The sequence below is a fragment of the Delphinapterus leucas genome, chromosome 19 (genome assembly GCF_059928025.1).
Source record: "Delphinapterus leucas isolate spDelLeu-1000000601 "Yukka" chromosome 19, BTC_Dleu_Yukka2, whole genome shotgun sequence".
NCBI classification, from domain to species: Eukaryota; Metazoa; Chordata; class Mammalia; order Artiodactyla; family Monodontidae; genus Delphinapterus; species Delphinapterus leucas.
The window spans coordinates 57069501-57084173 of NC_143147.1; the positions used below are offsets into that span (position 1 = coordinate 57069501).

At 44.0% G+C, this 14673-nt stretch overlaps 1 protein-coding gene across 5 annotated transcripts in view; it reads right to left on the minus strand.

Annotated features, from left to right (window-relative positions):
* The window catches only part of PITPNC1 (phosphatidylinositol transfer protein cytoplasmic 1), a 256157-nt gene that overhangs the window by 122330 nt on the left and 119154 nt on the right, over window positions 1-14673 (minus strand). For all 5 annotated transcript variants that reach the window (XM_089901467.1, XM_022589206.2, XM_089901464.1 and 2 more), the window contains exon 2: window positions 6815-6963. In XM_089901467.1, coding sequence (XP_089757593.1) covers window positions 6815-6923 — 109 coding nt within the window. In that variant the 5' untranslated portion in view covers window positions 6924-6963. The remainder of the gene's footprint in view (window positions 1-6814; window positions 6964-14673) is intronic.

Here is a 14673-nt window from a genome sequence, read left to right on the forward strand (position 1 = left end):
GTCATTAGGGAAATGCCAATCAAAACCCAAGCAAGATACCACTTCACACCCACTAGGATGGTTGTAATCAAAAAGACGAACAATAACAAGTGTCGGTGATTATGTAGAGAAACTGGAACCCTCATACATTGCTAGAGGGAGTGTAAAATGGTGCAGCTGCTTTGGAAAACAGTCTGGAAGTCCCTCTCCCCACCCACTAGTAGCCTGGCTTGACCTGGGAACTCAATGGGAAGCTTATGTTTGGAATTTTATTTTATTTTATTCTATTTACTTATTTTTTTGGCCATGCCATGCAGCTGGCGGGATCTCAGTTCCCCAGCCAGGGATTGAACCCAGGCCACAGCAGGGCAAGTCTGTAACCGTAACCACTGGGCCACCAGGGAACTCCCCATGTTTGAAATTTTAGAACAAATGATAGAAAGAAAAAATGGACAATTCAGACCCACCCACAGCAGCCACGATGGTAATGGCAGAATGAAAAGGTCAGTTTCACTTAAAGATGGTTGTCATCATTGCTGCTCTTGGCCTCTTGGAGCTGCCCTGAGAGCTGTCCATTCTCAAGCCTCCAGATAATTGTGTGGACCACTAACATCCTTACACAAAATGTCCTTTCTGGTCAAGACAGACTCAGAGAGGAGGCCCTGATGACACAGGGACTGAGTACTTCCAATGCCCCAAATAGTTGCTTTGGGTAATAAATCAATAAAGCAGTTTCTGAATGTGATTTGTCTTCCCATACAGATTGACATAAGGAAGAGCATGCATTCCCTTTGCCAGCTCGTGAATTCAGGTCCACAGGACATTGATATTTCTCTGCGTTAAGTTATTTATTTATTTGGCCACACTGTGTGGCATGTGGGATCTTAGTTCCCCGACCAGGGATTAAACCCGCGCCCCCTGCATTGGAAGCGTGGAGTCTTAACCACTGGACCACCAGGGAAGTCCCTCTGCGTAAATTATTAAGTGGGCACTGGAACATCTTGGCTACTTCCAGTCCAACTCTCAGGACCCACTTCCCTGTGGTCAGTGAAGGGGTCCACAACATGCTACAGTGACATCAGGATTATTTTGAGCTGAAGACATTTGAGAATCCAACAGTCGCAGAAAGACACTTTTTCTGAACTCCCCTTATCTGTATAAAAACAGAACCTCCCAAAAGAATTCAACTGTCGTAAATCCCCTCTCCGTGAGTTTCGCAACCAGAGAAGATTGACTCCGATCACCAGAGACAAGAAGTAAGCACCAGGATAAGAAATCACCTAAATAGACATTGTCACAATGTCTATCTTGTCTCCCATCCATTCTCCTAAGGCCTCGTTTATTTTTCATACAAGACATTTGTTTTCCCATAAGTCTCTTTTCTCTCCCTCATTAAAAATTGTATATAAGGGCTTCCCTGGTGGCACAGAGGTGAAGAATCCGCCTGCCATTGCAGGTGACACGGGTTCGTGCCCTGGTCCGGGAAGATCCCACATGCTGCGGAGCAACTAAGCCCGTGAGTCACAACTACTGAAGCCCGCGCGCCACAACTACTGAAGCCTGCGCACCTAGAGCCCGTGCTCCGCAACAAGAGAAGCCACCGCAGTGAGAAGCCTGCACACCGCAACAAGGAGTAGCCCCTGCTCGCCGCAACTAGAGAAAGCCAGCGCGCAGCAACGAAGACCCAACGCAGCCATAAATAAATAAATTAAAATTTATTTTAAAAAAATGGTATATAAGCCCCAAATTCTAACCACCCCTTTGAGTCACATTTTTCTGTATGCTCTTGCCTATGTACATGAATAAAAACTTGTCTTTTCTCCTGTTAATCTGTCAGTTTCAATTTAATTCTCGGGACCCGAATCACCAATAACTAAGTAGACTGAAGAAAAGTTTTTCCTCCTTGACACCACTCATAAGGTGGACAGATGAACTTACAAATAATGGAATCGGTTGATCTAGGACCCTACTTTGATAAGAATACAAGAACCATGTCTTAATTATTAAGAGATTCTCTCCAACACCAGAGCAATTTGTTACACATTGTCAATTTCAGTACACACTCATTTAATGAATTACAATTACAAAGCAGCCTCACCAACATGGCAGTCCCATGACCTGTGCATGCAGGACATAGGTTAACTCGAGGTGGGTTAACTTTAGTTTGTAACTACAAAGTAGTAGGTTTGGTTTACTTTTATGATTACGAAAATACTTATTATTTTATAGCTATGTCACATACCAATTTTTTCTTTCTTTCTCTCTTACTAAACCATAATCTCCCTGGTTCTGAGATAAAATAATGGACCTACTTTAGATTTGTGCAAAAGGAGCTAAAGGTATTTTTTTTTCCTGTGCCTCACTGGTTATTCATTTATGTATGCTGGAGGAGAGATGAGATAATATCTGAAACAGACTTTAAGCATAGAAAATTAGGGATGAAAAGGATCTGAAAGGTTGTCCATTGTAACCACCTACTTGATGTTTGAATCTACTCAAGGACAGCCTGACAAGGGTGTGTTCTGCTTATGCTCAAACACCCCCAGCAGCAGCATAATTGACTATAAGTCACCTTACTTTGCTCTCTGATGGCTCAAATACTTAAGATTTCTTCCTTAAACTAAGGCTAACTTTTTCTCCTGGCATTCTCAACCCATTGGTCTTAGTCTAATTGGTCCTCTTGAGGTCATCTAGAATACATATGCCTAATCCTTCTCCCACCTGATCAAACCATTATACACCCAAGTCTAGCTTTTCTAGGTTAAATGTCCTTGGTTTCTTCCGGTATTCTTCGTATCACTTGGGTTTCTAATCCTAAGATTCATATGAACAATTCTGGAAAAGTTCAGTAAGTAGGAGAGACTCACCCTACCAGACATCAAGACTCCTTATAAAGCTGTAGTAATTAGGAATTTTAGGATTATATTCTCAAATTCTGTTTAAAAACAACCTGGTTGGCATTTTAATTAGTTTTGCCTTAAATTTATAATGGATTTGGAAATTGGTGGCAACTTTATTACATAGCTTTTCCCATCCATGAATATTCTCATTTGTCTAGGTTTTTTAAAATGTCCTCTGCTAATGTTTTATATTTTCCTCCGAAAAGATTTTGTATATCTTGTGGATTCTTTACTGGCTACCTTTAGGTTTCCTTTCTCTTATAAATGGAATTTTTAAAAATTATTTTTTCCATTTATTGCTCCCGCTCTATAATAGTGTTACTGATTTTTGTATTATGAATTTTATACCCAGCAATCTTGTCAAATTCTCAAATTGACGTTAACAATCAGTCATAAATCTGATCAGGTCATAAATTACTATTATTATACTCTGAGGTATTTGATTTGCTAAAGTTTCATATAGGATTTTCCTGTCTATGTTCTTAACTGAAAGCAGTCTATAAGCTTCCCTTTTATACTGTTACTGTTCAGTTTTGTTATCAAGATTCATGTGGTAGGCACTATTAGTTACCTTCCCAGCCATCACCATGTATTTCCCACCTCCTTTCTTAGAAGCAGATCATGCCTCTCTTGAACATCTTTCCTTTTTTAATCAGGGAGGAAAATCTCACATCTCATTGGCTGGAACTAGGTCACATGCCATCCCTAGCTGCAAAGGTGGCTGGGAAAATAAGTATCTGACATTTTAAACCCGTGAAATACTTAGAAATTTTTACATTTCTAAATGATGAGGGAGTTCATTTATTGTTGCTACCAATTTCTTATTGTCATGCTCTTTAATCAGCCAACAGGATCTACACAATATTGATTTTCTGGTATTTGAGACTGGTTTCTGGCCTACTTTGTATAATCAGTTTTTATACACTTCCGTGTGTGTTTGAAAGGCATGTTGGTTCCAGGGTCTATTAATGTCCACTAGATCAAGCTTGTAATTCTGTCATTTACATCTTCTCTATGTTTGTTCAATTGTTTGTCTATTCGATCTATCAGTTTATTAAACAAGTAGGTTAAAATCTCCCACTATAACTTTAGGCCACTTGTGATTTTGTCCGTGTTGCCATATCTTTGTTGAGCTAGGTTCAGGTTTAGGGTTTAACACCCATTATTATTGTGATCACTGACACATTTCAATTTATCATCTGACAAACAAAATTTGTTTTCTATTTACTGTGCTTTTTGTAGGCTTCTCTTTGTTCTTCCTCTGCCTTCTATTGGATTGGTCAAGTTTTCTCTTGGAAGTTACATATTATTTTACTATTCTTTTAGAGGTTACCTTTACATTTTGAATACACATATTTGCCTTAAATTAAAAAAAAATATTTGTTTATTTATTTGGCTGAGCCAGGTCTTAGTCGCAGCACGTGGGATCTTTTAGTTGTGGCATGCAGGCTCTTAGCTATGGCACGCAGTATCGAACCCAGGCCCCCTGCATTGGGAGCACAGAGTCTTAACTGCTGGACCACCAGGGAAGTCCCTGCCTTAAACTTTTTAAAATTAATAAACATCTCTTTTTTCTTCCTAGATGATATTAGCAAACTAGAGCACTTTTTTTTTTCTTATACTTACTACCCTCCCATCTTCTGTTATTATTGTCTGTTATTTAAATTCCACAAATATATTTCCAATTACTAATTATTCATATATTTGAAACATTCTATGCTCATTCAGATTTGTCCAGATGTTTACCAATTTCTTTGTTTACTATTATTTCTAGATTCCCTCCTCCTATTTCTTGGTTTCAATTTCCTTTTACTTCAAGTACAACCTTTAGTAGTTCTTTCTATCTGTGTCTCTGAGTAGTAACCTTTCTCAGCCCTTGATTGTCAGAAATGATTTTTTTTGCACCATTCTCAGTCCCAATACCTCATTTACATGCACCGAGGCCACACTTCCTGTCCCCTTATGGGAATGACATCCACAGCCCCTAGGTGTCAGGGCCCACACTCAGTTCTGACACCCCCCAGCTTACTTAGCATTAACTCATCTGCTTTCCACTCCAGTTAGTTTCCTCTTTATTTCTAGTACCTGAAGATTTCCCTTTCTTTGCTTTGAACTCAGCTTTATATTGTTATATTTCATCCTGTGTCTGTCATATGAGGTGGGGGGAGGGTCCATATTAATCCTTTTAGTTATTATTACTGGAAGTCCAGATATTCTATTTATAACAAATTTCCCTCTTACTAATGTTTAGTATTCTCCTTGAAAATAAATGTCATATATTTTGATAGAGAAAACAGACATGACAGAGACAGCTGGACACTTCTTGTTCTGTTTCAGGAAAAGTTATAAAGTTTTCTAATTTCTTGAATTTGGTACACAGGGAACATTCCCCAGGCAATAACTTTGGAAAATGCAATCGTCTGCCGAGAAATGGAATTTTCTGTAGGTTTGTATCTATTTTCTTGCACCGCCCCCCTGCCCCACTTCTCTTTGCTCTACAGAGGTGATCGATGCTCAATATTTGATTTTGAGTACACCCTTTGCACTAAGAATGCCAAAGCAGCATATTGAGAAACCTCTCTCTGCAAGGAAGCCATCCTCAGGCTAGACCCAGAGCTCAGCTACTCCTGCAAATCAACAGCTGGCTGCAGGCTGCACGGGTTCCAAATCCTGGGAATTCACAGCTACTGACAGGTGAACAGGATCAATCTCATCTGCATTTCATTGTGACTCAGGAATTCCCTGGTACTGCTTCCCTGGGAAGATTAAAATGTCTTGGTTTAATCAGCCAGTGTCAGGATATTGGCCTGAGAGATTTCCAAACACCCTGACAGAACACAAACCCTCCCATCAAGAAGAAATAGTCCCCTTCAGCCTGTCGAAGGGTAGAGGTCATACAAGAATGGGGGAATCCAAATATGGCTCCTCTCAGAAACACCTGACCGTGGCACTGAGCATGGAGAAATATTCACAAGTGTCTGTTTAAACTGGGGACACAGTCCAGCTACTATGCTGGAAGTGCTTTCTGGATGAGAAAAGGCCAATAGGAGAGGCCATAGATGGTGGTAAAGAGTATTCATGGAGATGATAGCAATGACCACAATGGTCATATGCTGATTCACTGACATAGTCAGTTACTTTTGAGAAAATATGGCACGTGGCTACAAATGTTCTGACCCAGAAAAATTGAAAGGAAGAAAATGACCTGGAAGGGGGGTGTAAGGTCGGGAGAAGATCAGACAAGCCCCAACAATCAATTATGTCATTAGTGATAAGAAAACAGAAGAGATTAAAGAATGTATTTTGCAAAACAGAAATGGCAGTCCTGATCAGCGCTGGTTGATCATCCTTGAATCTTTACCCTTTCAGAGGAGAGATGACAACCTCTACCTTGGGAAGGATGGGTCTACTTGAGAAACAGAAACCACCCAAGTACTCCATATCACTTTGGTCACAGATGACCGGTGGTTTTGTCATCTCCCTTTGCAGACACCCGAGTGGTCACTCGGCAGGAAGTGGAAATCTTACTGAGTCAAGACCGCAACAGCACACGACCACATTCAGCACTTACTTTTGTACAACTTACAGGCAAAGCTGCCTCTTTCCTTCTGCTAACCTGGGACCACGGGTGAAGACAAAGCCCTTTAATTCTTAAGATCAGATTTCATCTTAACATGTCGTGGAAGGGTTGGGAGAGGTAAGAAGAAAGCTCCTCCTGATGAAAACGCGCTTGAGGACTATTTTGCAGAACGCAGGGGTTTCTGTTTTTGGCAGCAACTAGACTGGCAGATTTGGAGGGCGGATGTACAGACTTTCCAAGTCACCTTTTTATCCCAGACAGTCACAGCCTCTACCTCAGTCTTGCAGTGGGGCTGGGTGGGAGCCCCCGGGCAGGGTGGGCGCCCAGAGGCGGAGCACCGGCTGCCAGGACTTACCTGTTGAGATACACGCGTTTCTCCGTGAACTGCCCGTTCCCATGGTGAGGGTCCTCGAAGGGCTCGTTCTGGACGACCTCCACCCCTTCTCCTCGGTCGCTCTGTTCATGGCTGTGCTTGCTGATCATGTACAGCTGTCCGATTTTGTACTACAAAACACACAGACACAGAGGGGTCAGACCCATCGCTCGCCTCCGAAAACTGCCCCGGCGCCACCACCGCCACTGCGCCGCAAGCAACTCAGAGCATCAGCACTTCCTGTTGAGAAAAGAAATCAGGCACGTGGGCCTGATGGTACTCTTCCTCAGGAAGAAGGTGGAGAACGAGCTGTGAGTAGAATGCAGAAACGGCCTGTTCCTGTGAACACTTTGCATCACCTTGGCAGATGCTTGCCGGTGTGGCCGATGGCCTTCAAGGGTTGGCAGCCGATCAACCAACCCATGGGTAGCGGCCGGGAGGTGGGCACGCTGGAGTCTCCCTTTCCACTCTGGCCCTACAGGGTTAAGTGGCGCTGAAGTCCTATTCTGCTTGGCTCAAGACAGGCTCAGACAGGCTAAGGTTTGTGATTTCTGTCCCTTCTTTCTGCTTGATTAACTGCATTGCTGGGCACAAGAGGATTAGATGTCACCTGTCTCTTCCATCGCCTCTCTCAAAGTGTTCAACTCTCCTGGAGGCCTCTGTCCCATAGAATGGTGGTTCTCAAAGGTGGCTGAATGTAAGAGTCACCTGGAAGCTTTAAAAAAAAACCCTCCAGATGCCCAGGCCCCAATATGAGTGGAAACTGTGGACCCACCTTTAGGCTGGTCCACAAGGAGGAAAATCTACAGTATCTTTAAGTCCTGGGGCTTTAGTGCGGGGCCTTCCAGGCTGAGATGGCAGAAGTTACATGTGCTTACACGAAAATGATAAAATGGAATAACATGTAATGTGAACACTTTCCGTGCCGCCTGTATCTTTGAGCTGTTCCATTCTCTTTCTTGCCTCTCTGAAAACCCTGGGGCCAGCAGGCATCTCTTCACCCAGTGAACTTCCAAAGTGACAAAACTAATTTGATGGAGGGGAAAATAAGAGAGAGGAAGGAGGGAGTCAAATGACTTTTGCACTGAGGAAGTCTGCTCAGAATCAGCAGGCAGGGCGATGAGACGCTGCTGTGGTCCTTCCACAGATTCGGTGTGAAACAACACACAGCGTCAGCATCATCAAGGCCCGAGAGATGGGGGGAAGGGGCCTGAGTCTGCAGCAGGCTAATCACGGCTCCGGGTTATTCCCAAAGAGCCCAGGCCAGCAGGTATGTACGTCCCCTGTCTATGTGCATAAGAGAGAGAAACAGATTTTAAATTAAGGGGGCAAAAAAAAAAAAAAATTAAGGGGGCATGTATAATGTACAAGTCAACAGTGCAGTCAGTTCCAAAGCTGAGAGGACACACACGTCCAAAGGTCCCTCTTCCATTCTGAGGCAGGTGCCGGGAGGGGAGTGTGAACAGAATGGGAAAGGCTCTGGTGTGAGGCCAGCCTGAGGGACCAGGCCCAGTAACCATGACAATGGGAACAGCAGCCTTCTGGCTCTTCTCAAAGGGCAGTGCTTCCTGTCTGTGCCACGCCTCTCCCCCAGAAGGGTCTGCATTTAAAATGCTTTTAATGTAACTGTGTGTGTGTGCTGAGGATAAGAGCAGGGAGAGGAGAGAGGAAAATCAAAGATAAAATTTCTTTTTAAACAAATTTTGGGATTAGAAACTTGCCTTGGCTTCCCCTCTTCCCTTTGCTCATAAAGACTGACTAATACTGTTTCAAGGAGGAAGACAGTGAGAAAAAGTTTACAGATTGGAGATATGTGAGATCAACACTCTACCTTATACGGATGGGCACACAAGCCTGGAACAGCATGTCCAGCTGCCCAGGGGGTGGAGATTTCACTGGCAGTTGCTTTGTACTTGGAGTTCAAAAAAATACATGTTTACTTACAATGGAATATTACTGTGCCATAAAAAGGAAGGAAGTACTGATACTGATACTGCTTAATGTGTGTTACCAGTTGAATTGTGTCTTCCCAAAATTCATATGTTGAAGTCCCAGTACCTCAGAATGTGACCTTATTTGGAGATAGGGTCCTTACAGAGGTAATCAAATTAAAATGAGGTCATTAGGATGGGCACTAGTCCAATAGGACTGGTTTCCTTACACAAAGGGGCAAGTTGGACATAGAGACACTCACAGGAAGAATACGAGATGAAGCGATGCACGAAGATGGCCATCTACCAGCCAAGGACTGACCTGGAACAGATCCTTCCCTCCCAGCCTTCAGCAAGAACCAGCCCTGCCTGCTGACACTTGATCTTTGACTTCCACCATTCACAGCTGTGAGCCCTTACAACTCTGGTTGGTTAAGCCACCCCTTCTGTGGTGCTTTGCTATGGCAGCCCGAGCAAACCCACACAATGGGTACGGGGCTTCCTTCTGGGGTGATGAAAGTGCTCTGGATCTGGATAGAGGTGGTGGTTGCACAATACTGTGAATGTACTAGATGCTGCTGAATTGACTTTAAAATGGTTAATTTTGTGTTACGTGATTTCCACCTTGTGGAAAGGAAATGCTGCCACCATTCCAGTAAACAATGAATGTTTGCCGGCCATCAGGCCATTAGCCACTGTAGCCACACAACGCCCCCCCACCCCACCCAGCCCCAACGGCGTGCCCTGAGGGGAATTCAGGATGGAGAAAAAAATGTAACATTCTGTGCTTAGATAGTTAAGATGTATATCTAAGGAATCACTTCAATGAGCCCAGACTCTTGCATCTTCCCACACATAAAAAAAACTCCAGGCCTTCCCTGGTGGCACAGTGGTTAAGAATCCGCCTGCCAATGCAGAGGACACGGGTTCGAGCCCTGGTCCAGGAAGAGCCCACATGCCGCGGAGCAACTAAGCCCGTGCGCCACAACTACTGAGCCCATGCACCGCATCTACTGAAGCCCACGTGCTCTAGAGCCTGTGCTCTGCAACAAGAGAAGCCACCTTAGTGAGAAGCCCGCGCACTGCAAAGAAGAGTAGCCCCCACTCACCGCAACTAGAGAAAGCCCGCGCACAGCAACGAAGACCCTACACAGCCAAAAATAATAAATGAATAAAAATAAAAAAATTTATAAAGAAAAACAAAAAAAACTCCTATATATTCTGGCTCCTCCTTTACCTCTTTGGAGCAGTTTCTCAGAGCTCTAGGACTCAGTAAGCTCCCCAAATACAACTTAACTTGCATCTTTTAGGTTGTGCATTTTTCTTTAGTTGAAAACCTCAACTGTTTTAAAAAAAGTGTTGACCCCACTTCTGAAGCAGATACCCCTAAGCCAAAATGCTGTCAAGGGCTTTAGTCGGGGGTGGGAGGACTTGACAGAAGGGATGCCTATCCCTGGACCATCTCCAGGAGCTCCAACTCACTCACGCATGAAAATGTATGGGACCAAGGGCGATGCATGACACAGAAAAGCCATTAGCCAGACGCGAGTCAGCCTGGCTGCGCTCAGCTCGATTGCTTCCTGCCCTGTTGAAAGGAAAGGGCCGAGGCAGCCAGAGGCTGATTCACCGTCAGCCAGAGGAGGGCCTGGCTGCCCAGCCTCATTGATCATTCTGGTGGCTCCTGAAAGAGCCATTGCAGGGCAGACACCAGCATTAGCTCATTAAGATAGCGTCAGTCCGTGGGCGACTGACAGACACTGGATGCAGTAACGTGGGTGACATTGTTGGGGGGTGGCGGGACACTCAAGCCCAGACACTGAGGTGGTCAAGGGCCCTGAGGCTGTCACTTTATTCACGCTCAAGCAAATCAGGCCTGTTCTCCGGGTTGCGGCCATCTGAGCTGGGCCATCCAGAAGCAGAGGTTTTAAACCACAAACTGACTCAGACACATGCATCGAGAAGTTTCTCAATTAGAGCGGACAGGGCAGGACAGAGAGTCCTTCAACCGTGTCTCAAAATCACCAGAGATACTCCTAAAAATGCTGAATCCTGGGCCATTCCAGCCCTTTTACATTCACACTGAGGTAGATGGAAGTTGGGGATCTTACGCAAATACAACGCTAAAAGCTGAGAACCACTGCGGCAGAGTGGGGAAGGCCTTCCTTAGTACTTGCTCAGTACCAGACGGTGCCAAGACCAAAAGGTTCCACCTTTAGGGGACCTGTTTCTTCTTTCCTCTTTTAACACTGAATTCTTGCAAAGCTCTATCACTAATTTAGTGAGAATACTACATCACAGATCACCAACTCCAAACTTGTATGTGAAATGAAGGCTGCGAAATCCATAGACTCAGAAGGATTCGGAAGACATTGAAGCCAGAGAGTCGATAACAGAACTGATAATGATGATGGTGGTGGTGGTAGAGTAAAGCTTAACTGATTGCCTATCAGTGAGAGGCACCAATTAAGTGCTTTATACTCATTTCTAAGACTCATAAGGATTCAGGTACATATTTACAGATGAGGAAGCTGAGTCTCCGAGAGGCTAGAGACTTCCTCCTGCCACGTGGCTTCTAGGTGGCAGAGCTGGTTTAAAGACCATAGGTCTGTACTCTTTCTTCTCCACTCAGCTTCAGCCCTTATTTCTCTAACAGGTGAACTGCTTTAACAAACCTAGATCTCATTATGATGAACAAAGAGGGATGGTTCAGAGCCACTGCCTTTGAACTTTGCTATTTCAGAAGATGAAGAACAAAAGTCTGATATCATTTGAAAGATCAAAGTTGTTTAAACTGTGCGCACATATGGAATGGTGGAGCAATTATGCTCTAACTTTGTAAGATCTACTGTTATAATTCCAGAGTTTGGGGTAATCATCATTACAGGCAATCACGATTAGAGACAGCTCTGCGCTGCAGGGCTGAGCCTCCATGAGAGCCATCATCAGAACAGCGACCCCAAATAATTCTCTCTGTAGTGAAAAAAAAACCCATGGGGATGCAGATCTTTCCCATTTGCATGCAGCGCTGCATGTTTGATAAAGCTGCAGAACTTGAGGGAAGGCAGAGTTGCATAACATGCCTGGAAAAGCCAAGGGGGTTCATCACTTTGTACTTTTGCAAACTCTGTGCCTGGGCACGACCAAGGTACTTAATACAGTTCACCTCAAACCTTGATTTTTAGAAAAGGTGACCCCAAGTCAAAACTCCTGATTATGGTAAGGGATTATTAACTGACCATCACCAACACCTAAATAGCATCCTTGCCGTTAGAAGTACTAGGCCCAAAGTTTTAGGTTCAGTAGAACCCTAAGCTTTCACTTAACTGCCCTTCCCCCAATTGCTGAGCTTCAGAGATCTCTGCAAGGCCAGGCTCCCATATTCCCCTCCATAAAGAACCAACGGGGTGTCATCTTTCTTCCAATCCCTCCCTTCCTGCCCCCTTTCTCATCCTTCATTAGTCCCAATACCTTTTTCAAACATCACGATGTGAAAGGTGGGAACCACTGTTTTGCAATCAACATTATTCAGCCTGGATGGAGTTATTCCCTGATGTCATGACTCAGGTCTTCAGGGCCCCAGATTGGGAATGAGAATTTACAACTATTTCCACTTCTACCATCAAAGCAGACGGATACCACACAATATGACAACCACGGAGAAATACCTGTCCCTCTGACTTAACCTGATATCATGTATGTTTCCATCTTTGAAATGTGCATGATTCCTGCCTCTCTCACTCTGGCTGTGTGGAGAGAGGAAAGAGCAGAGGGTGATACAAGGTGGCACTGCTGGGAGTTTGCCACATTATTCACATCACCCTTAATGCTTTTCTTGGCTTTTTTTCCCCAGTCTTCTCTACTCTCAATAAACGGACCTCAAAGCACAGTGGAGCAATTGCCTCATGACGCCCAAGGAGCCCCCTGAAGAGAGTGCCTGAAAGATAAAACATCACCCAGGACTCCAGTGCACTGCAGTCTTCACGCCAAGTGGTGCCAAAACTGTAATTCCACTCAGGGAAGGGGATGTGATGAGGCCAGATTTTAACAACCTCATATCAGAAAACTAGAGGCTAGAGCCAGCTGTTTTCTAGAATCTCACAGCACAGCTGAGGCAGTGGGACAAATGCTCTGGTGCAGCAGTCGGCAAACTATGTGGCCTGGTGCCTGTGTTTTTAAAATAAAGTTTCATTGGAACACAGCCATACTCATTCATTCTGTGACTGCTCTCACGATACCACAGCAGATACCGTGTGGTTCAAAGAGCTGAAAATATTTACTATCTGGCCTTTTACAGAAAAAGGTTGCTGACCCCTGTCTAGTGCAGTGCTACTGGGTCCAGCACTAACCAGCGCTGTCCGGGATGGTGGCCACTCGCCATATGTAGCTTATGAGCATTGGAAATGGGGCCTGTGCGATGGAGGGACTGAATTTAAAATTTTCTTTGCTTTTAATTAACTTAAACTTTAAAACTGACACTCGATTCAGCTATAAGAAAACTTTTACATACGTCTGAGACACACCATTCAGTAGACATAAATCTACTGTTTAAACTGAAAATTTTTATGAAATCTCAATTCACATCAGGTACCTCTGATGAAATTTTAGCATCTGGCTTGAGATTGCTTATAAGTGTAAAACGCACACTTAGTAACAACAGCAAAAAACTTAGTAACAACAACAAAAAAAGTAAAGCTCATTAAAAATTTTTAAATTGATTGCATACGGAAATGATAGTATTTTAGAGATACAGGGTTAACTAAAATATATTCTTAAAAATAACTTCACCTGTTTCTTTACATATGTGGTTGGCATTTGTGGCTCACATATTTCTATTGGATGGTGCTAGTCTAAGCCCTAAACTTGACCATCAGGGATGGAGAGTCAGGTCATCAATCCATACCAAGACTTCAGAGGCTGGCTGGTCAGGTCAAGGGTTTCCGTGTGTTTCCAAGCTAGCGAGGTAGGGCACTGGTAATAAGGCATACATTTGGAGAAGCTCTCCCTTTCTGAGGACTGGCATTACCTGGACCTCCAGAGAGGTGATAATTGTTCACTGTGTGCTATGGTGGAAAGCACTGCAGTTTTAAAATTGAAAACCTGCAGCCAAAGTCCTGATTCTGCCTTTGATGAGTTTTGTAACCCTAGACAATTTGCTTAACTGAGCCACAGTTTCTTATCATTAAAATGGGACTAAGAAAACACCTCATGGGACATGGTGACAATCAAGTGAGATAAAAACTTACAAATTAATATGCTTTATAAAATGTAAAACTGTACACTGTAGCTATGGCTCCTTCTGTTTGGCAACACATCTGACTGGGAGGTGAAGATCTGTTTCATTTGTTTCCATTTTGCTACAGTTTTTTTTTTAAAAGGTCAAGTCTTTATTTATTTTTGGCTGCATTGGGTCTTCGTTGCTGCTCGTGGGCTTCCTCTAGTTGCAGCGAGCGGGGGCTACTCTTTGTTGCAGTGCACGCGCTTCTCATTGCGGTGGCTTCTCTTGTTGCGGAGCACGGGCTCTAGGCGCGCAGGCTTCAGTAGTTGTGGCTCACGGGCTCTACAGCGCAGGCTCAGTAGTTGTGGCGCACGGGCTTAGTTGCTCCACGGCATGTGGGATCTTCCCGGACCAGGGCGCGAACCCGTGTCCCCTGCATTGGCAGGTGGATTCTTAACCACTGCGCCACCAGGGAAGTCCCTTGCTACAGTTCTATACAGGCTAAGAGAACAAGGCATCTGCCATACACACCCCTACAATGCAAAAATCGGGGAAAACCTGACCATCAGCCCAAGACCATCATTTCCTTCTGCAAAAATTGTATTAGATGGTAGTCAGATCAAACACTTCCCAAAATGTTATAAAAAAACTTGGGAACATCCACTTATATGACGTCCCTAGGGCAGTCAAATTCA